The following is a 23,974-nucleotide window of genomic DNA, read 5'->3' on the forward strand; positions in this document are numbered from 1 at the left end:
GAATGTCCCGGAAAGAAAATTGTTAAAAAAATCACCAAAAGCTGACAGGGCTCTGTCTGTTGTCCAGTGTTCTGGGATGCTGGCATAGAGCTGTTACTGAACCACCTTCAGATAATCAACAGTAGAGGCTGTACTATCTACGCAGACGATCTGATAATTATAGTATCTGCCAACTCAATGGCTAAATTAGAAGAAAATAGTAGGTCAGTTCAGAAAAGACTAAGTAGCAGCATGGGACGTGTGGTAATAATCGAAGATAAGCTGACAGCTACGAACCATCTGCATCCCTTCATGCTTGATGTCTTCCCTGGCGGCGATGTCATCTTTCAGCAGTATAATTGTCCGTGTCTCGGAGCCAGAACCGTGCTACAGTGGTTTGTGGAACATTATAGTGAACTCACATTAATGTGTCTCCGCCCTGATGTAAATCCTGTGGAACACAGCTGGGACACTACCGGGCGCCATTACCACCTACATAAATCAGTGGCCCGTTATTTACGCGAATCACGTGACCTGTGCTAGATATCTAATGCCGCATATTTCTACAAACCTACCAACATACTGTCTGATTCGTGATACGCAGAATCAGTCATGTATTTCGTTCCAGAGACGGACAAACAAGCTATTAAGCAGGTTGTCATAATGTTTTGGCTCATCAGTTAAAAAAAAAAAAGTTCAGATGTGTGTGAAATCTTATGGGACTTAACTGGTAAGGTCATCAGTCCCTAAGCTTACACACTGCTTAACCTAAATTATCCTAATAACAAACACACACACCCATACCCGAGGGAGGACTCGAACCTCCGCCGGGACCAGCCGCATAGTCCATGACTGCTGGCTCATCAGTATAGAACAACGCATACTAAGGTGATACTAGGCTATCTACCTGGATCTTGCTGTAAGAAAGAAATATGCACAATATTGACACAAAAAGGGTGAATATGATAAGAAAAAGAAATTACTGGGCACAAGATTCACATCAAATTAAAAAATACAGGCTTGTGTTGATCGAAAATGCCGAGAAATCAAGGGCAGAAACAGGGAGAAGAACTTACCGGTTCCTTCCTGTAATAAAAGAAAGGTCGAAAATGTCGTACTTCCTTCCGACCAAGAGATCTATAAGTGCCTGTCGGAACATGGTCCATATCCCAGCTGATTACTTAAAATATGAGAACGCACCACATACCGTTACGAATGTGAAGCTATCGGCATCATGGACCGCATCTTCTGGGAGTGTACTATTAGACAAGGTGGTGTAGTTCAGGTCAGGAGCGTATATGGTAATACAACGGTCTATAACATAATAGTGAATCAGGAACTGTGACATAAGATGAACTCGCTGACAGTTAAAATATCAGCTCATGAACTGCAAGCCTGTGAGGTTGACAGACAAGAAAGAAGAGCGATACATCGTGAGAGGAAGACGCACCATGGCAGAACATACACCTGCAACAAGTTGCCGGAAGCAGTGAGGAGAAGAACGTTGGGGAAGACCAGGAAAGATTTCCTGAAACCATGACGGCCATCCCCCAAACTCTGCAACTTGGGCGGTAAAACAGCACAGGCCCAGATGGAGAGTTTCACTCTGCAGCGGAGTTTGCGCTGATATGAAACTGCAGGGCGCAGTGGCCGAGCGGTTCTAGGCGCTTCAGTATGGAACCGCGTGACCGCTACGGTCGCAGGTTCAACTCCTGCCTCGGGCGTGGATGTGAGTGTGATGTTCTTAGGTTATTTAGGTTTAAGTAGTTCTAAGTTCTAGGGGACTGATGACCTCAGCTGTTAAGTCCCATAGTTCTCAGAGGCATTTTAACCATTTTTGATATGAAACTTCCTGGCAGATTAAAACTGTGTGCCGGACCGAGACTCGAACTCGGGACCTTTGCCTTTTGCGGGAAAGTGCTCTACCATCTGAGCTATCCAAGCACGACTCACGTCCCGTCCTTACAGCTTTACTTCTGCCAGTACCTCCTCTCCTACCTTCCAAACTACACAGAAGCTCTCCTGCGAACCTTGCAGAGCTAGCACTTCTGGAAGAAAGAATACTGCGGAGACATGGCTTAGCCACAGCCTAGGGGATGTTTCCAGAATGAGATTTTGACTCTGCAGCAGAGTGTGCGCTGATATGAAACTTCCTGGCAGATTAAAACTGTGTGCCGGACCGAGGCTCGAACTCGGGACCTTTGCCGTGACTCGTGCATGGGTAGCTCAGATGGTAGAGCACTTGCTCGCGAAAGGCAAAGGTCCCGAGTTCGAGTCTCGGTCCGGCACAGTGGTCAAGTTCGTTTAACGTAGGGGTTCCGGATACTTTTGATCATGCAGTGTAGGTCTGTCTTCTCCGATTTCTCTGAATCAATTTAAGGCGAATCCTGAGATGATTGCAGGATTTCAGGCCGCGAAAGCTTACGTTTCATGTGTTGTCTGATGCCTGACGACGGCAACTGATGTATTCCGGACAGCTCGAGTTTTGGCAATGAGACAAAGCAGCTCATTAATGAACAGTGTGGTGGTTCAAATGGCTCTGAGCACTACGCGACTTAACTGCTGAGGTCATCAGTCGCCTAGAACTTAGAGCTAATTAAACCTAACTAGCCTAAGGACATCACACACGTCCATGCCCGAGGCAGGATTCGAACCTGCGACCGTAGCGGTCACGCGGTTCCAAACTGAAGCGCCTAGAACGGCTCGGCCACACTGGCCGGCTACAGTGTGGTGAATGGGATGCTTGCCAGGAGGAGACACTGCTGGGCGCGGGTGGTCAGCCGTCCCGCCAGCCACCATTTAGGAATCAGAGACGGCACTGCCCTGGGTTGGGGTGGAGTGGATCTGCCCAGCAGACGGAGAGTGCCGCGTGGGTGTTGGCGCCTATGGCGCCGCCTGGTTGTCTGCGACAGCGAGGCAGAGGAGGGGGGAAGGGCGGGGTGACACTGCCGGGTCTCGGGGGGAGGGCGGAGGAGAGATGTGTCTCCACCGGCGTCGTGCTTATCGGGGTTCGACTGGAATTCCGGCAGAAACTTGGAATGCTCCTCATAGTACGATTCAGTCCGGAGCGATGTGAAAAGCTTCATGGATTGTTACAAGAAAACGCGCATGAGGGAGTCCAATTTGAAGTTTTCCTCTGCGCCGTTAAAAAATGGTTTTTACTAGGACACACGTGGTCGTCGCGAATATGTGGTTAATATGGAGCGGAGCAGTATATATGCGCTATGGATTACCTGAAAAAAAAATTCTTATATTTTAAGGACAAGTTAATTCCTGTTAGCCGCTTACAGTTTATTATGCTTCCGTACTATAATCTTATTTCGGCGTAAGTACCATTTCCTAGCACAACCTGCAATCATTATACGTAACATAGTGGTTGTCAGTTACACGGCAGTTGTAGTGGGACGCGAAATTGAAGCGTCACCCATCCACCAGTGTCAGCCCAGTTTGCAGGTGAATATAAGTTTAATTTAGTTTTGTTTATGTATTTTTGTAATATTTTTGTAATGGTTGAAATTGTCTAAAGTTTTTGTATTTTTTCATGTTTCATGTACGGAGAGGGCGGCGCAACGAACGGAGACAGCATCTTCACTGCCGGGACCAGAGAGAAAATTGCTGGCCACTATACGTGGCGGGTCGACAGCCAAAGAGCAACAGAAGATCCTGGAACCGAGTTGTTGCGTCGTGCTTCTAAAAAATAAAGTAAATGAAAATTTGTAATGTTCTGTACAACAATGATATCATAGGAAGTTTAATCTTATTGAAAATGTTAGTTTTGTCTCGTCAAGGCTCAGGTTCACGTCTGTATGTAGGAAGATAATAAAGCAGTGGCTGCTACTAAAGTTGAAATACGTGTTCCGAGGATTTATTTATGAAGAATTATGTGAATGAATTAATAATATATTTGACAAGATTATTGAATTTTGACAGCGTTCATCGCGACTTTGAATCTCAAAAGTTTATTCAATGTGGTTCTAATATCGATTAAATCAGATAACGTGTATCAATATAATTTCTGAGGAGAAACAAACGACATCTAAAAGTTGAAAAAGTTTACGCAAACCAATTGGCCCGAGTGACGTAATTCTGCGCATACGACTCAAATGATGTTTTACAGTTTCGTTCAAGAACCATTCTGAGATAATTTAAAAAGAATATAAATAATTTTGAAGTGGGTTGTAACTGACGTAGGTGACGAAGTCTACACATGGTCATATGTCGAAAGAAAATCATTTATAAAGAACTTACGTCGTTACACTATACAGTTTACGTAAGATATGTGCAAAGGTAACCTGGGTGTCCACAAAAAATGTGTCGAATACTATGGTAGGTGGTAATACTCGTCGAAACAAGAAAAATAAGTCCAGTAAACACGGGTCTGGAAACGCATCCTTTCTGCGATAAAAGCATGTTTACAGGAGATGTTCAACGTGGCATCCACTCATGGCAACGCACTCCAGTGCCCTCCGGCGTAAGGAATGACGCACCGTTTGAAGTATACCGGGTTGTCGTTGTACCTGTTGGCACGAATTGAAGGCGCGACCTTGTAGTGTCCGCACATCTTTGACTGGCATGGCGTAGATCAGTTCCTTCAAGTGTCCTCATAACCAAAAGTCTAGGGGATTGAGGTTTGGGGAACAAGCAGGCCAATCGAGCGGTCCTGAAATGGCTGCGTCAGATGCTTGCGCGTTGTGACGAAAGTTTGCTGGTCCGCCATCATGCATGAACCACATTTGTATTCGTTGCTGCAATGTCACAGCCTCTAGCAAGGTAGCCAATGCATTAATAAGAAAGCCTAGATAATGCACCCCAGTTAACCTTTGTGGTAGCACGTATGGCCCTTTTAATCTATCGTCCATACCTTGACTGAGAATCGGTGTTGATGCCCTCTTTCCTCAGTTGCTTGAGGATTTACATCTGCCTGTAGATGCTGGTTATGGAAATTCACAATACCATCTCTTGTGAACCCTGCCTCACGGATAAAAAGCCTTTGGCGGAACCGCTGACTGCCATGATGATCCTGTGGCCTCAGGACCTGAACGCGCTGTAGATGATAAGGGTACAGCAATTGTTCATGAGGTACCCACCCAGATAAGAGGACGAGACACGTCTTCTGCTGCTGCTAAGCGTTGCACACCCGTTCCAGGGGTTTCTTCCACCGAAGTACGATACGCTTCTCGTTGTACGGGGTATTCTACTGTCGGTCGTCCGAGGTGAAAGTGCATCTGTGTCCCTCAGACGTTGGAAAAGTCTGCCGAACAGCTTATCAGAGGGCACTCTGCGCTGTGTATATTTTTCAGCGTAGAGAGCACTGGTTCGCAGGCTACGTCTACTTGCTAAATCACAGCAGAATACCATATCCGCCATTTCACTTGACGAGTAGTAGGCTTCCATTGCTAACAAGTGATGGAAGAGAGAAAATGTAAATGTACTACACCATTTCAACGTACAAACCGCGCAGTAACAGTAAAAACATAAGTGAATCCGCGTTTGGAAGAAGGTAAAAAACTATGAATCGTACCCAGTGTTTACAGTACTGTACAATAAGGCATAGAAACAAGGTGGCCGGCTGGGGTGGCCGAGCGGTTCTAGGCGCTGCAGTCTGGAACCGCGCGACCGCTACGGTCGCAGGTTAGAATCCTGCCTCGAGCATGCATGTGTTTGATGTTCTTAGGTTAGTTAGGTTTAAGTAGTTCTAAGTTCTAGGGGACTGATGACTTCAGATGTTAAGTCCCATAGTGCTCAGAGCCATTTGAACCATTTGAAACAGACAACTGACTGCATACGAGCTAATGGTAGAGTCATAATACCCTGCCGACACATTTGACGGAGCGCCAATGCAACGACTCCTCTAATACACGCAACCAAGCGTTGCTCTGCCCTTCCTATGAACACGGCGTTTATCTCGGAAAGTACGGGTTTCCAGACCCATGTATATCGGACTTATTTTTCTTGTTTCGATGAGTGCTAGTACCTGTCAAAGTATTCGACACTTTTTTGAACACCCTGTACGTGCGTTAAGTTGTTCATAACGTATGTACATGCCTGTCTGGGTCTGGTCGCTATTTTCTTGCTGTTTTATATTATGAACAATAATGCTTTTTTGATAATATTTGACAGTTTCTTCAATTGAAGTTAAGAACACCACAAAACATCGTGGCATCTTCTGTGCTTTAATAGACTGTAAGGCGGGTACACCTTCTCCTCCTAATTTGCGTTATCCAGGTTTACTTGAGTTTTTATATTGTATTTACATACTGGACTTGTATATGGTCATAATTTTCCAGCTGTCTTTTATTGTGAATAATTACGTATTTTTCCTAAGATTTGACAGTTATCTCTCTACTGACAGCTTTATAACTCGATCGAGAGGCGCAGTTTGTTTACATTTCTTTATCTGTGTCAGAGATATTGTGATTAGAGGTGCTGTTTGTGTAATCTTTGGTGTATGTTTTAATTTGGTTTATCTCTTCAATTTGCTAATAAAGTTTTCTAAATAGTATTTATGTTTTAGATTTGTTGGCTAGTTTAGAGCACCTGGCGAGTTCTTTTTTACGGGTAGGTAAATTTCTGTTTCTTCTAAAATATTCATGCTGATTCCTTTTGCAATTTTGTGTCGTATCTGAATTGCTGTTTCTATGTTTCCTGTTTTATGATTGATGGTTTTTAGATGTAGAAAGAAGGTACATGGGTCAGTGTCAGAATCCCTTGCGTATTTCCTATATCTGATGTAGAAGTTACGTCCTGCTTTCCCAAGTAATATTTTTCACAGTTCCCGCGATTGATTTTAAATAATCCAGGACATGAGTATTCTGGTTTTTGCTGAATTGCTTTTGCGCTTAAGTTGTAAGATGTTTTGAAAGCTAGTGTTTTTGCCGTGGTAATTAATTTATTTGAGATATTGTCCATATCAGTGGCAGATATGTTTGGGTTTTTCTTTTTTGGTTGAATTTATCGCAGCGCAAATCCGTGAGATATGGACCAGTGGCGGAGTTCACAAATGCAGCTCCCGCTACTTGTGAGGAAGTTCTTTTGTGAACAAACTTGTGGCAAAACTGTTGCTGTTATTTTCATATTAGTTCTGGAGAAAATTAACGTCCTAGGTTCTGGCAAGCCGAAATGTTTTATCTATTAGTTACGTAATTTTAGTATTAAGGCTTAGTTTGCACAATATTGATGCAACTTTTTTTTACTGTGAGGTAGACAAATGTGGAGGTAAGAAACTAACCTAAAATGGTCACCGCGTTCGCTGTTTTAATGTGGCAGAGATGGAGCGCAATTAAATTTAGCTTCAATGCATGTGGAATAATCCGACTGAAGAGGGCCACTGTCCCAGACTACACGTCTATGCCAACAAATGGAAGAGCAGAATCTTGTACACAAACTAACCACCCACTTTAAAGCCCATTGGCCATCTCAAGCACATCGAAAGGGCAGAGTTATCTGCAAAAGTCTAATTCCTTCACTGACACAATTTTGGACTCCACTCATACTAAATCTAAAACTTCCAATATAACAACTTAAAAACTGTCTACTCCTAAGCCAACAATTTTAAGAGGAAGGCTGCAACTGTATCCATAAGGATAAGCTCTGCAGGGAACTGCAAAGGGAAAGAGCGATAAGAAATGGAAGGAAACAGAAAAAGATACAAAATGATCACCAATGGGAAATACCAGTGAAGAGGGAAACAGACAGAAGAAGCAAAAAAAAAAAAAAAGTACTGCAAATATCTGAACTTGTTCACCAGACGCAGACATTGTAGAAAATTACGAGAATAAATTCGATGAATGGGATGAAGATGAATGTGTTGCGAAACTAATAAAATGACCGTTGGATTCAGTGTTTCTCGTTCACGGTGGTCACATGGATGTTGTTCAGCAGTTGGTAGTCAGTGTAACTGCTGGGGCGAGAGAGAGACACTCTAACGCTGTGCTCGCGCTTGTTGGTACTGCAATTAATGAAGGAAATTAATTTGGTTGTGGACATCAACTCCTGTGGTGCGTGATCTCAAAAGGAAACTGATTTTGTCCATGAACTTATCCATTCATGAAACCTTGTATTTGGCATTCGGTGGTAAAGAAATTCCGTAGAAATGCACGACACACCAATTCAAACACCAACATCCGCCACTCAAAAATTAACCAATACCCTATAGACAACTGAGAAATTAATCTCGTTTGATAATTCCATTTGCCAAAATAATCCAGTTCAAGTTACAACATCGAACCCAGCACAATTAATATCATTTACAAAAATAAACAAGAAATTTAAAAAAAATCATACATTTAAACAACGAAATACAGCAAAAGATACACTGATTATAATCGTAACTATTTATTTTTATTTCCATAGAGTTTGATGAAACAATATATTGATTTTTCTATTTACAACACACTGTTTCACATGGTCTAAAAATAGGTGATTATTGACTACTCCTCGTCGACATATTTATTAATTTGCAGGATGTTTAAAGATAGGTACCTGAAACGTTGCTCTGATATAAGACACTTCTGCTGTTAAGTCAGTCAGCACTGTATTTTAGCCACATTACAGTTACAACAAAGAAATGGGAAGGCTGCCTTACAATCGTGAAAAATCAAAATCTACTTACCACAGTTCGTCACTACTTCAGGCCTACAAATTTGATTGCATTACGTATTATTCAAAAATTAAATTGAGTTTCAATTCCCTCCCTTAAAAAATATCTACAGAAATAGCCTTTTATATTACCAAATTACGAAAAATAGCACATCAGATTAAGCCCCACGCCTGCCAACACACACTAGTGCTACTGCTTTCCTCTCGATGGTCCAGCTCTTTCGATCCTGACTTCGACCCTCCGACAGTTACCACCGAACTGCTATCGTTCGTCGTCCGCTGCTGTCCTCCAGTGACAAAAAGGCCAGTCATCCGAGCGAGACCATTCCGTTTTAACGTCCATGGCAGAGGCGATCAAACCATATGACGTGCACGCTCTTCCATGCACTGCAGAGTACATATGTATGTGTATAACGTCTATTCGGAAGATATTTACATTCAGTTCAACTTTGCGAATGAAACTCTTGGTATAGTTTGTATGTAGGTAATTAGACGCACCACTTTTCAATGTTTTCTCAGTGTTATAAAAACCATCTGTTAATGTATATGCCGCTATTCTTTTTTTTTTACTTTTTATTTGCAAAACATTTTGTTTTTGTATGATCAGATCTGAGAGCAAAAGGAAATGTCAGCGAGAGGTACTAAAACGTATCAAAAAATGTTCAAATGTGTGTGAAATCTTATGGGACTTAATTGCTAAGGTCATCAGTCCCTAAGCTTACACACTACTTAACCTAAATTATCCTAAGGACAAAAACACGCACCCATGCTCGAGGGAGTACTCGAACCTCCGCCGGGACCAGCCGCACAGTCCATGACTGCAACGCCTGAAACCGCTCGGCTAATCCCGCGCGGCTTAAAACGTATCTGGTGATCCATTTTCTACGGCTGAAGAGGTGGTTTCTAGCGCAAGCAAATAATGTGCTCTGTTTTACCTAAACCATGGCAACGAACCCTGACTGAGTGCATCGCTACCTTCATGATGACTTTTGTGGGAATTTAAAATTAAAGAAGAAACCCGCAATTAGTCGTTATGAGTTGTAAATTTTTATTGTTCACTTTGCTTTTCCGGCACCAACGGAAACAAACAAAACTGGTACTAAATGCACTATGTTACGTGTTAACTCGATCGCTTTCAGGACAGAGGGGCAGGCCGACTCCGGAACGAATTCGCCTGGCTAATTAACGACAATGGGTTGGTGTGCTGGCCAACCTGAATGTGGTTTTTAGGCGGTTTTCCACATCAAAATGTTCAAATGTGTGTGAATTCCTAAGGGACCAAACTACTGAGGTGATCGGTCCCTAGACTTACACACTACTTAAACTAACTTACGCTAAGAACAATACACACACACACACACACACACACACACACACACACACACACACTCATGCCCGAGGGAGGACTCGAACTTCCGGCGGGAGGGGTTTGCTACATCCCCGTAGTTAAATACTGGGCTGGTTCTCGTCTTCCACCTCAAGATACTTGTTACCCAAATATTTAGAACACTCTTTCACACTTGCACACAGAATTAGAGACTGGTGTCCTCCGCTGTTTGGTCTCCTTAAAAACTCAGTCTGCATCAGCATCTAACCCTGACATCTTTTCTGTACTTGTCATTATTTTACTTGCAATGCACACGTCTTTCTTGCACCATCGGCGTCCTATCTCAAATGATGATTTTATCAGTGCCTTACACGTCATCCGTTGTCGATCCCTTCACTGCTACGGTCCGATGACACTAAAATAGCGTCCCTACCTTCTGACGGGCACGCCTACTTGTGTCGCAACCTGTGATCACGTGAAAAGCACGCAGGTGCTGACAGCAACAGAGCATGCGCCTTCCACGTGATCGCCAGAGAAGAGCAATATTCTTCTGCTCAACTGCTTTTCTTTGCGGCGCTTCTGAAGCGGGACAGCTACCTCAAACTCGCACCGCGTTCAGGGGTGAATTTACGTATTCATTTACATATAAGGAATTTAAATCATCTGTGCACGGTGCCCGCATATTAATTTCTGGAAACGGCAATTTTAGCGGTAGTGTGTGGCCGTATCCCCTTCCTATTTTCACCCCTCCCCCTCCCGTCCCTCATCCTGGGACGGAATCTGCGTACCCCAGTGGTCTGCGTTATCAGTGTGAAAGTGTAAGAACGTTTCCTCAATGTTTGGGAATCGTGTGACTGAGACAACGGTGATCAGTATTCACGTGGTTGGCACAGCGACCTGCGTGGTAAACCCGTCGAGTGGATTCGAAGTGACAAGGAGTGGTCACGACGTTGGTAACTGATGTATCTGTGCAGAGGTGCCAGAGATCAGAGTTCATGCTGGTCACATGGTTAGCGTTCGAGCTTCGTAAAACGAACGTGCATGACGCGATGTTTCGACTCCCGCACAAACTGTCCTTTTTGTGGTACAAGTGTAAATTCCGCGGTAGTCAAAAGTTTGCACCTGCACTATTCGTTCTTGCTACATTAGCAATGTCTCACCGCTAAGCAGGTTAACCACCTTTGTGTCTGCGGCTCGAAGGGTCGAGGTGCAAAGAAGTTCCGGGTACCTTACCAGATTGCATGTATGAGGCATTTCGCAAATCACAACAGGCATACATTTTCAGGTAAACTCTATGCGTTCTTCATTTACTTGTCGATAGTTTATTCTAACAATTATATTTAATTAAAAATAGGAAGTAGTCAAATAACATAAAATTCACTGAAACTTCATCCAAATACACCTACATCTACACCCACACTCCGCAAGCCATCTGACGGTGTGAGGTGGTGGGTACCTTGAGTACCTCTATCGGTTCTTCCTTCTATTCCAGTCTTGTATTGTTCGTGGAAAGAAAGATTGTCAGTATGCCTCTGTGTGGGCTCTAATCTCTCTGATTTAATCTCATGGTCTCTTCGCGAGATATACGTATGAGGGAGCAATATACTGCTTGACACCTCGGTAAAGGTATGTTCTCGAAACTTCAACAAAAGCCCGAACCGAGCTACTGAGCGTCTCTCTTGCAGAGTCTTCCATTGGAGTTTATCTATTACCTCTGTAACGTTTTCGCTGTTACCAAATGATCCTGTAACGAAGTGCGCTGCTCTCTGTTGGACCTATCTGGTACGGATCCCACACCAGTGAGCAGTATTCAAGCAGTGGGCGAGCAAGTGTACTGCAACCTACTTCCTTTGTTTTCGGATTGCATTTCCTTAGGATTCTTCCATTGAATCTCAGTCTGGTATCTGCTTTACCGACGATCAACTTTATATGATCATTCCATTTTAAATCACTCCTAATGCCTACTCCCAGATAATTTATGGAATTAACTGCTTCCAGTTGCTGTGCTGCTATATTGTAGCTAAATGATAAAGGATCTTTCTTTCTATGTATTCGCAGCACATTACCCTTGTCTACATTGAGATTCAATTGCCATTCCCTGCACCATGCGCCAATTCGTTGCAGATCCTCCTGCATTTCAGTACAATTTTCCATTTTTACAACCTCTCGATATACTACAGCATCATCCGCAAATAGCCTCAGCGAACTTCCGATGTTATTCACAAGGTCATTTATTTATATTGTGAATAGCAACGGTCCCATGACACTCTCCTGCGGCGCACCTGAAATCACTCTTACTTCGGAAGACTTCTCTCCATTGAGAATGACATGCTGCGTTCTGTTATCTAGGAACTCTTCAATCCAATCACTCAATTGGTCAGATAGTCCATATGCTCTTACTTTGTTCATTAAACGACTGTGGAGAACTGTATCAAACGCCTTGCGGAAGTCAATAAACAATGTCATATACATTAAATAAAATGACCACTGATGAAAAAATATATAGATTAAAAATTAAGTTTGACCGGGAGTCTAAGCGCCGCTTAATACACGTTAGTCTTGCGAAGTTCGAACACAAACCGCTTGATCACCATGGACTCCAACACCCAATACCTACGCAGAGATACATCCGTTACGCAATAGACTCATAAAATTTCTCTTGCTGTTTCCTTGCAACAGGCAGAGTAGTGCACCTTATTACTTTCACATTATGTTGTTTTAATGGTCTACTAAAGGCGTATAAGTAAAGCTGTGATTCCAATGTCATGACGTCCCTTTGTGAGACCGCAGATCTCCATTAAACCCAGAAGAGGATAGCTAACGCGCGTGGATATCCAGGCGCGTCAGTTAACGTGCGGATGACATACGAAAATGCATCTACGTAACTCAGTTATAAGCTGTCATCAACCCAAAGCCGCCACTTGGCGTGGTTCTACTGCAGGGTCTGCAGTTTAACTTGGTCTCCGAACGACAAACGTGGGCAGAGGTGAAATAAGTGATAGGTGAGAGACAAAAAAATTGTAAAGCTGACTGGGGATCGAACGTGAGACCTTTGGTTTTGTATCCTTATATGGATATGGTGTCTGTTCTTTTGGATATGTCACACTATCCTCTGTGCCCTCGGTGGCTCAGATGGATAGAGCGTCTGCCATGTAAGCAGGAGATACCCGGTTCGAGTCCCGGTCGGGGTACACATTTCTACCTGTCCCGTTGATATCCGTCAACGCCCGTCAGCAGCTGATGGTATTAATATATAATTCTAATTTCGCTTTGGTTTTGTAGTCTAATCTAAAGAAATGTCGGAGTTAACTCGCGGCGACCGTGTAGGCCAACTTCGTCAGCTGGAGCCACCGAGCTGCCGGTCCGGTGAGCGACTCTGGTCAGCTGGAGCGGCCGCGCTGGACTCCAGTCGGGCAGTCCGTCGCCCTGGCCTGTACCGGCCATCTCCAGCCGTAGGAATGCGAGCCGGGCCGGGCCGTGCGCGGCGCTGGCTCCTCCAGCGTCCAACCACAGGGTCAGCGCGTAATGAGGCGGAGGGCCGCCAAGGACGCCGCCGCACCACCGCCGCTTGTCACTCTGGAATCCCGGCACGCACGTGCGAGCGCCGCCGGCGCTTACACGCACACACACACACACACACACACACACGAACACACATTCATTTCAGACACAGCGCATGCGGCACTGGAGGGCTGGAACGCCACTCAGGCCGGTCTTTGAGAACTTCACAGTTACGTACGGCTTCGTTCTACAGCTTAAATAGCGCATCATGTCTCATCGTGAGAAATGGGCGAAAGGCGGCGAATTAAGGGCTACAGGTTTAATACAATGTTACAGTCTGCTTACTAGAGGTGTACAAACTCTCGTTCCAGCCTGCGTGCCCCTATCTCCGCCGCAACCATTAAAGCAGCTCCACTTGCCACAACGGAAACACAGGGGGTAGATGTGTGCTGAAGCACAGTGGTCAAAAGTGGACAACTAGGTTTCCAGAAACCCTGGCTGGCTTAACAACAGGTTGCGGTACCAATCCAACTTGACTACAAAATAGAAATGAACTCTCATGCTTCTTGACAGAGCGTAGGGGAACGGTGCGGGAGACCAGCACTGCCGTACTAGGCAAGGTCCTAATGGAGGTGGTTTGCCGTTGCCTTCCTCCGACCGTAATGTGGATGAAAGATGATGATGACACAACCACACCCAGTCATCTCGGGGCAGGTGAAAATCCCTGACCCCGCCGGGAATCGAATCCGAGACCCGGTGCTCGGGAAGCGAGAACGCTACCGCGAGACCACGAGCTGCGGACTGACTACACACTAGCCAAGTGTATGTTAATGTAGGTACTTTCAATGCAGCCCTTTATCATAACGTTTGGAGCAGCAAAATGAGCAAACCAAACTTAAAGGAGACTGTGGAGAAATTAAGAATTGGGTAATGTATACCAGTCACGAAAAAGAGCCCGACTCCAGCAGGAGATACCTTGTCGTCTGTTTGTGACGCAGCTTCAAATAAATTGGTAGGTGTGTCGCAACACATTGTGTAATAAAGTAATTTGGGAACCTTCAGTCAGTTACCACATGTTTGTAAATTTGTCCAGTAGTTACCTCACTCCATAAATATTTCAAAAAGGATGAAGGGTTTGACAGTTGTGTGGAAATGGGTGGTAGGGACTTGAGGCCATTTAGCAGTATAAAGACTTTCTAAACTTAGAGCGGATATTGATTTAAACGGGAAAAAAACGGTTCAGTAGACATTAAAAACCACATTCTGGTGGTGTGCTACCTAGTGCGAAGAAAGCTTAGTATAAAAGAAAAGCTTCTTCTTTGAAACATGCGCTTTTTAGATTAACATAACAAGGACAACGAACGTCGTCTTTGCTAAAATGTATTTGAGGAATTTAGAATGAACTATTTTCACTACTTAAAATGAATTCAGCGAAGCCACAATACACATCCTGGAAAAAATAATTAAAATTGACATAACTGGAGTCACATTAGGCGGAAAGACACTAAGGTTACAAAAGCTGAACTTCGAGAACCTTATTTTAGTTGGCGTTGGAGTATAATAGAAATCTTCTGGTCTCCTACCCAAAAAAACCCAACCCAACATCTTCTGGTTCGTAGGTTCAACGGATCTAGACCTTCAGAGATAGTTCTGCTTGTATGAACAACATATACACTCATGCTCATGAATTAAGGATAATGCTGATACATGGTGAAACAACGCTCTGGTGGTCGCTTTGCGGGTTTCAGTCATCTCGGGGTGTGACCATATGGTGCATTTGTCCTGCTGTCGTCACACGGTGGCGCTGGCAGCAGTCCAGATACGCAAAGGTGTGTTGCTGCGTGTCAGACTACGGTGCAGCGAGTAAGTGTGCAGACTTTTTCAGACGTTCTAATCGTGACTGTGTGTTGAAAATGGCTCAAAGAACACATATTGATGACGTTATGAGAGGTAGAATTCTAGGCGATTGAAGGCTGATCAAACAAAGCAGGTCCTACCACGAAACCTTCGTATACAACAAAGTGTGATCTCACGATTGTGGCAACGATTCCAACAGACAGGAAACGTGGCCAGGCGCTACAGTACGGGACGTCCACAGTGTACAACACCACAAGATTACCGATATCTCGCCATCAGTGCCCTCAGACGCCTACGGAGTACTGCAGATAGTCTTGTTCGGGACCTTACCGCAGCCACTGGAACATTGGTCTCCAGACACACAGTCTACAGACGACTGAACAGACACGATTTATTCGCCCGGAGACCTGCAAGGTGCTTTCCACTGACCCCTGTCATAGGAGAGCCCGTAAAGCCTGGTGTCAAGAACGCAGTACATGGTCATTGGAACAATGGTCCCAGGTTATGTTCACGGACGAGTCCACAATGATTCTAGCCGGGGTTTCATCTGGCGTGAACCAGGAACCAGATACCCCTTGGGGTATCTTTCGAATGGGACCTGTATGGAGGTCGTGGTTTGAAGGTGTAGGGTGGGATTATGATTGGTGCACGCACACCCCTGCATGTCTTTGACAGAGGAACTGTACCAGTTCTGGTGTATCGGGACGTCATTTTGCATCAGTATATCCGCCTTTTCAGGGGTGCAGTGGGTCCCATCTTCCTTTTGATGGATGATAACGCACGGCCCCACCGAGCTGCCATCATGGAGGAGTACCTTGAAACAGGAGATATCAGGCGAATGGAGTGGCCTGTCTGTTCTGCAGACCTAAACGCCATCGAGCACGTTTGGGATGCTCTCGGTCGACGTATCACTGCACTTCTTCAATCCCCTACGACACTTTTGGAGCTCCGACAGCCACTGGTGCAAGAATGGAAGTCTACATCCCAGCAGCTGCTCGACCACCTGATCCAGAGTATGCCAACCCGTTGTGCGGCCTGTGTACGTGTGTATGGTGATCATATCCCATATTGATGTCGTGATACACGCGCAGGAAGCAGTGGAGTTTTGTAGCACATGTCTTACGGGACGGTTTTCTCACCAATAGGGTGGACTTAACAGATCTGTGTCGTGTGTGTTCCCTATGTGCCTATGCTATTAGCGCCAGTTTTGTATAGTGCCACGTTGTGTGGTACCACATCTTGCAGTTAGCCTTAATTTATGAGCGTGAGTGTATTAGAGGCGACGTATTAAGGACTAGCCGAAGGAGGGTGAAGTTGCAGCGAAAGCAGTTCATATCGAAGTAAATCAATAAACCCGAAATACGCCGGAAAGGAAAAAAATGACAAATAAAAACCACCATTTTCTGGCCTATAACGACGCTAAATGATATGTATTTCACTGAGTGACACTTAAGAAAAAAGAAAAGAAAACTTTTCATCAACTTGTGAACTGTACTTATAACCCTACGATGAAAGAGTACAGAATAAAGTGCCGCGTGACGTAGCACAGCGGATAGACGGGCAGGTAAACGAGATTTCTTAGCCAACTTGTGTTGGACATAGAGTGGCTTGGATGTGAGTAAAGTAGCCAGCCCGTTCTGCTGATAACATGCGACAGATTGCCTGCCTGGCTAACAGAGATTAAAAGCGGAATTTGTACACCTCTGCCGCTTACACCGAGCGTCCAAGCGCCATTTTTTAAATTTCCAGTAAGTATGTAACAAAGCTAGGGTGACGTGCAAAAAATGTTGATGAGCGACAGGATTAAGCCACTAGTGGGAGATAATCCTTGTATCAGTATGTTTTGAAAAATTGTTGTAGTAAAAGTGACGCACCGCGACGCAGTAATTCGGCTCGCTGGGGAATGCAGTGCCTGGCCGCAGCAGCGAATGTGGCGACGGCAGTGATGCAGTGGGCATACCAGCAACGATCGTCCGGGAGCCATCACCGTCTGTTGAAGAATTAAATTTAACTCTGTACGAGTCAGACTTAGTGAAAACCATAGGAGATACACATGTACAGGCAATAAAACGAGAATTAAAACACACGAAGGATTCGCGGATTAAATTAGGTAAAGGAATTAGACAAGGAGATTCATTAAGTCCACTCCTGTTTAACTTTATAATGGACTACATAACTGATGCCGTAAGAAAGAAACAAGGATATAAAATGAGAAAGAAAGTGGTAAATATTATATGTTATGCTGACAAAGCTGCATTGAAATCAAATAGTGAGGATAATCTTCTCCATAAAAGAAAGAGACTGTGGTAATATAAAAAACACCTGTAATATGTAGATGTAGACAGTGTGTCAGTTGAAAAGGTGATGAGATGTTATCGCCATCTATAAAGACTAAACCATGAAAATCAAAAACCAAGAGACAAAGGCAATAAGGGTAGCCGGATGCATGCAAAAATCTCTGTGGAAAACGACTGAGAGGAAAATAAAAATATATGCAGCAGAAACTAGAACGGAAACGAGAAAAATGAAACAAAAGTTAACGGCAGTGGAAATGAGGGTTGTAAGACAGATCCAAGGAGTAACCTTGTGGGACAAGAGAATAAATGTATGCCGGCCTGGGTGGCCGAGCGGTTCTAAGCGCTACAGTCTGGAACAGCGCGACCACTCCGGTCGCAGGTTCGAGTCCTGCCTCGGGCATGGATGCGTGTGATATCCTTAGGTTGGTTAGGTTTAAGTAGTTCTAAGTTCTAGGGGACTGATGACCTCAGAAGTTAAGTCCCATTTTGCTCAGAGCCATTTGAATAAATGTATCGACAATGGAACGGTGAGGAATACATGATATAGATGTACGGATGAAGACATGGAAAACAAGTTGGAACGTTCATGTGGAAAGAATGAATCTCACGAGACTAGATAAAATTTGTAAACATGGACGACTGCAACGGAAACGACTATCTGGACGAGGAACCAGCAGATGTGACAGCAGTTGGTCCAGTATATACACAAAATGAGGCAGACAAAAGGGGGTAACCCTAGTCAGCAGAAGAAGAAGAAGAAGAAGTATAGTCAGTATTTGAACTGTATAACTAGCGGACTGACGTAATGATTTATGGTGGGTCAGGCCAGATTATTTAAACTAACTAAATGTCAATATTGCTTAAAACACTTAAAGGACAGATCGACATTTAGAAGGTGTAGTGCTTCTAATGCCTATTTTCTACAATACACTTGAACTTGTATTATTCGAGAAGTACATCGTTTTCATTGTTAGTTAGAGAAGGTATGAGCGATACAGTTTTTCCTAATGGTTTTTTAATGAAGTGAAGAATATTACGTCAAATTACAGCAGATCATTTATTCCTTGAAACTTATAGATACTCTCTGGACTTTAGATTTTTACGAGGGAACTATGTTATTTGAGACGCAGTCACATGCACCCATATGGCCACAAATGGACAGTTTCAAACTATTATCTGTTGCCCATATTCGGGGATTTTGAGTATTAGGCCCCTCTTTCATGGATGTATCTCCTGGGCCAGAACTTTAATATTATTCAAACGCCCAGGAATGCGAGGCCGCAACAGATAGCAGTCAGACGCTAGTTTCCAGCTTCAAATGGTTCAAATGGCTCTAAGCACTATGGGACTTAACATCTGAGGTCATCGGTCCCCTAGACTTAGAGCTACCTAAACCTAACTAACCTAAGGACATCACACACATCCATGCCCGAGGCAGGATTCGAACCTGCGACAGTAGCAGCCGCGTGGTTCCGGACTGAAGCGCCTAGAACCGCTCTGTCACAGCGTCGGCTAAATTTCCAGCTATTCCTCCACCAAATAAGGGAAACGCCACAACAATAAACGAGAACTGAAGACTGCGACAACAAGGGGTAGTGGAACACTTCATATTCCCTTCAGACGTTGTACTTCTGAGGAAGACGTTATATGGATGAACCTAATCTTAACATAAAAAAACAGAAGAAGGTGGTAGTTTGCCGCCTGCACTGTCGAAAGCGTATTTGGGATATTACGTCTGTATGAGAAAGTTGATGCAGTATTTCCTCATTTCAAAGAAAAAAAAAAGTTATAATGTGTGTGAAATCTTATGGGACTTAACTGCTAAGGTCATCAGACCCTAAGCTTACACACTACTTAACCTAAATTATCCTAAGGACAAACACACACACCCATGCCCGAGGGAGGACTCGAACCTCCGCCGGGATCAGCCGCACAGTCCATGACTGCAGCGCCTCAGACCGCACGGCTACTCCCGCGCGGCTTTCTTCATTTCAGAAAAGCATTTGATTCGTTACCAACATTAAAAAAAAGTAGTATTATGTGGGAGTCAAACAAAATTTATGACTGGATTAAAACCACTTTGGTAGGGACGACGCTGCATGTTATCTTGGCTGGAGAGTCAAAACAGAAATAAATGTAACTTCAGGACCGCCCCAGGGAAGTCTGTTGGGACTAGGGATGTGTGAAGTTGCGAAATCAGCGCTGCTGATTTCAGTTTCATGATCGACGTCTTAACATCGCTGACCCACATTAATAGACCCCAAAAGATTGATGTTAAATTATGAATTTATAGAATGGCGTAAAAATTAGCATTCAGATGCATCTAATATTAATAAATAAACGCAGCAATAATTAACATTACATATGGCCCAACTCTTTGTATACAGATTATAAAAATTATATTTTTGGGAGAAGCTTTCCTTTCAGTCTATTACGCTGTTGGCAGAGAGCATAACCTGAATTTGAGGACAGATTTTCAAAAGCTGACAATGTGGCTATTATACATCTCAAACACTATTTTTTGTAGCTTTCGATACGTAGTACCGATTATGTAACTCCATACCATACTTCAAATGGATCTTGCTTAAGATCTTTCAATTAATAACTGAACCGTGATGGCAGATCCGTTTCTGCTCCAGTTTGAAAACTATTTTCTTGTGCCATTTTATGTAAATCCAATTTAGTTGCTCTATTTTCCCGTAATATGTCAACGAGTTGTTCACCCTCACTGACAGTCATTTCAACAGCTGCAAGGGAATCCTTCATTATTTTGACGCCTTCGAACATGAAAAAGCATCTTAAAAACGTATGTTCTCGAATAGAGGGTAGCCCAACGTTGATATGGCTAATATGTCAACATGTTGCATTGGTAGTAAACTCTTTGTGATTTGTGTTATGATGTTTCGCTTCCGATTCTCTACAACAGTCTGTATTGGCTGCAGGCGAAATATTTTCATATTCAAGTAACTAGTTACTGGCATAACTTTATTCCTTGTAATGTACATTTCTACGTAAATTACGCGAGAAGCCATTCCAACAAGCCGCAGAAAACGATAACCACCAGCCAGATATACAATATCTGCGACTGTTAGCACGGATGGTGCACTAACATGACAATAAATGATATTATTGATACTGGACGCAGCTACAAAAATCTTTCAATCATATAGAACGTCGAATTCCATCTGGTGAGTTCTTCTTGAATTAATTAGAGGACTGGTTCTTTTCGTGGCTGTTCACTTGCTACTACGCTGTGTTTGAACCACGTTGCAGTTCTTTAGACGGCAGTAATCAACCGAGGCAGTCTGTCAGTCTTTTCTGTTGATCTTTTTGCTACCATACTGAACATGTTGGCAAAATACGGAATGTAACTTTTCCTTCCATATGCTGTGTCTGTGTCTTTTGCCGCTGAAATGGTACAGTTATGAGACTTTTCAGAAAAAAATTCCTTTAAATGAGGAAAAAAACTGTCGATGTTGGTAACAAGTACTCTGGCTCTTTTGGCAAGATCGATGGTCGATATTTTGCATTAGACGTCGATGTTACGATATTTCTAAAACTTCACACCGACGTTCAGTCATATAGAATCGATATTTTGTAACTGTCCACGGTCGTCGAACATCCCAAACCGGGAGACTGGCTGTTTATGTCCTGTGTTAATGAACTGGAAAACAGTATTAATAGTCACTTCAGAATTTTTGTAGGAACTCTAGTTTTGAAGTACTGTCCGTAAAAATATGCACAAATTTTTTAGTCTGAAGTTGAGAAGATTTCAAATCATGACTGGTAACTTGCTTTAAATGCACAGAAATATAGAACTGTGCACTTCACAAAACGGTTCACAGAATCAGTCATTTCACGCAAATACACTCCTGGAAATTGAAATAAGAACACCGTGAATTCATTGTCCCAGGAAGGGGAAACTTTATTGACACATTCCTGGGGTCAGATACATCACATGATCACACTGACAGAACCACAGGCACATGGACACAGGCAACAGAGCATGCACAATGTCGGCACTAGTACAGTGTATATCCACCTTTCGCAGCAATGCAGGCTGCTATTCTCCCAAGGAGACGATCGTAGAGATGCTGGATGTAGTCCTGTGGAACGGCTTGCCATGCCATTTCCACCTGGCGCCTCAGTTGGACCAGCATTCGTGCTGGACGTGCAGACCGCGTGAGACGACGCTTCATCCAGTCCCAAACATGCTCAATGGGGGACAGATCCGGAGATCTTGCTGGCCAGGGTACTTGACTTACACCTTCTAGAGCACGTTGGGTGGCACGGGATACATGCGGACGTGCATTCTCCTGTTGGAACAGCAAGTTCCCTTGCCGGTCTAGGAATGGTAGAACGATGGGTTCGATGGCGGTTTGGATGTACCGTGCACTATTCAGTGTCCCCTCGGCGATCACCAGTGGTGTACGGCCAGTGTAGGAGATCGCTCCCCACACCATGATGCCGGGTGTTGGCCCTGTGTGCCTGATTGTGGCGCTCACCTGCACGGCGCCAAACACGCCTACGACCATCATTGGCACCAAGGCAGAAGCGACTCTCATCGCTGAAGACGACACGTCTCCATTCGTCCCTCCATTCACGCCTGTCGCGACACCACTGGAGGCGGGCTGCACGATGTTGGGGCGTGAGCGGAAGACGGCCTAACGGTGTGCGGGACCGTAGCCCAGCTTCATGGAGACGGTTGCGAATGGTCCTCGCCGATACCCCAGGAGCAACAGTGTCCCTAATTTGCTGGGAAGTGGCGGTGCGGTCCCCTACGGCACTGCGTAGGATCCTACGGTCTTGGCGTGCATCCGTGCGTCGCTGCGGTCCGGTCCCAGGTCGACGGGCACGTGCACCTTCCGCCGACCACTGGCGACAACATCGATGTACTGTGGAGACCTCACGCCCCACGTGTTGAGCAATTCGGCGGTACGTCCACCCGGCCTCCCGCATGCCCACTATACGCCCTCGCTCAAAGTCCGTCAACTGCACATACGGTTCACGTCCACGCTGTCGCGGCATGCTACCAGTGTTAAAGACTGCGATGGAGCTCCGTATGCCACGGCAAACTGGCTGACACTGACGGCGGCGGTGCACAAATGCTGCGCAGCTAGCGCCATTCGACGGCCAACACCGCGGTTCCTGGTGTGTCCGCTGTGCCGTGCGTGTGATCATTGCTTGTACAGCCCTCTCGCAGTGTCCGGAGCAAGTATGGTGGGTCTGACACACCGGTGTCAATGTGTTCTTTTTTCCATTTCCAGGAGTGTATGTATGTGTAACGATTTGTATGGCTCAGTCGTAGATCATTGGTGGTATACTGGGAAACGCAGTCAGTGTACAGAGGAGGCTGCTTCTAAAGCATTTGAGTGTCCTCCTTCAGAGTATACCCTAACGTGTGTGGCCCAATGTTGGATACGACTATCAACGAAATTTCAACGTATTGTAAGGATGTGTGACATATTATTAACTAATTACTTAACAGAAGCTGTTTGTTGGTAAGTATTGATTTAGGCCTAGGTATACATTTCTTTATTTTAAATGGGGGTCTAGGGTGTGGGGTGAAACAAGTGCCGCCAAGGAGAGGACGGGGGCACGGGAAGTACGTTGTGTCTCATTGTCGATAGGAAGCTTTGTTTTGGTGGTAAGTTCCTATTGGACCAAACTGCAGCTTTGTTTTCTGAGGAGGAGTTTTAGGTAGCACTCGGGATACACTGAGAACTGCTACGTCACTGTGAAAAAGGGTTGTTAGCAATTACCTAGTTGACTTATAGTTCGTGGTTTAGTAAAACAGGTACAAAAACTAAATAGCACTTGTCTTTTGTCATTTCAAAGACAAAAGGTTTCAAAGAAAATTCTTGTTAATCTAAAGGTGAGTTAGGCGGTAATGTTGCCGATTTTTAGGGGAGGAAGAGCGGGGGGGGGGGGGGGGACATCAGCTCATGCCTTATTGGAGCCGGCACGGTTGCTCAGCGTGTTCGGTCAGAGGGTTACCTGTCCTCTGTAACAAAAAAACTGAGTGAATGAATCAACGATGGCCTTGAACGGATGTCATACGACGTCCGCCTTGAACAAATGGAACGAACAATAACGAACAAAATGAGATTAAAAGAAAAGGGGGTAATGATCTCAGGAAGTTAGGGAACCACTGCTGCCGGCCGGTGTGGCCGAGCGATTCTAGGCGCTGCAGTCTGGAAGCGCGCGACCGCTACAGTCGCAGGTTCGAATCCTGCCTCCGGCGTGGATGTGTGTGATGTCCTTAGGTTAGTTAGGTTTAAGTAGTTCTAAGCTCTAGGGGACTGATGACCTCAGATGTTAAGTCCCATAGTGCTCAGAGACATTTGAACCATTTGGAACCACTGCTGTAGTCAGTGCTTCGTGGCTAGGGTGTGATTCGCTTACTGCACTTAAG

The 23,974-nt window shown here is 44.5% G+C and overlaps 1 protein-coding gene across 1 annotated transcript in view; it reads right to left on the reverse strand.

The window, feature by feature from the left end:
- LOC126095004 (uncharacterized) overlaps positions 1-23,974 on the reverse strand; it is a 646,737-nt gene that overhangs the window by 390,080 nt on the left and 232,683 nt on the right. Inside the window, exon 2 of the mRNA XM_049909661.1 lies at positions 17,137-17,252. Coding sequence (XP_049765618.1) covers positions 17,137-17,220 — 84 coding nt within the window. The 5' untranslated portion in view covers positions 17,221-17,252. The remainder of the gene's footprint in view (positions 1-17,136; positions 17,253-23,974) is intronic.

The sequence above is a fragment of the Schistocerca cancellata genome, chromosome 8, assembly GCF_023864275.1.
Source record: "Schistocerca cancellata isolate TAMUIC-IGC-003103 chromosome 8, iqSchCanc2.1, whole genome shotgun sequence".
In the NCBI taxonomy this organism is placed as follows: Eukaryota; Metazoa; Arthropoda; class Insecta; order Orthoptera; family Acrididae; genus Schistocerca; species Schistocerca cancellata.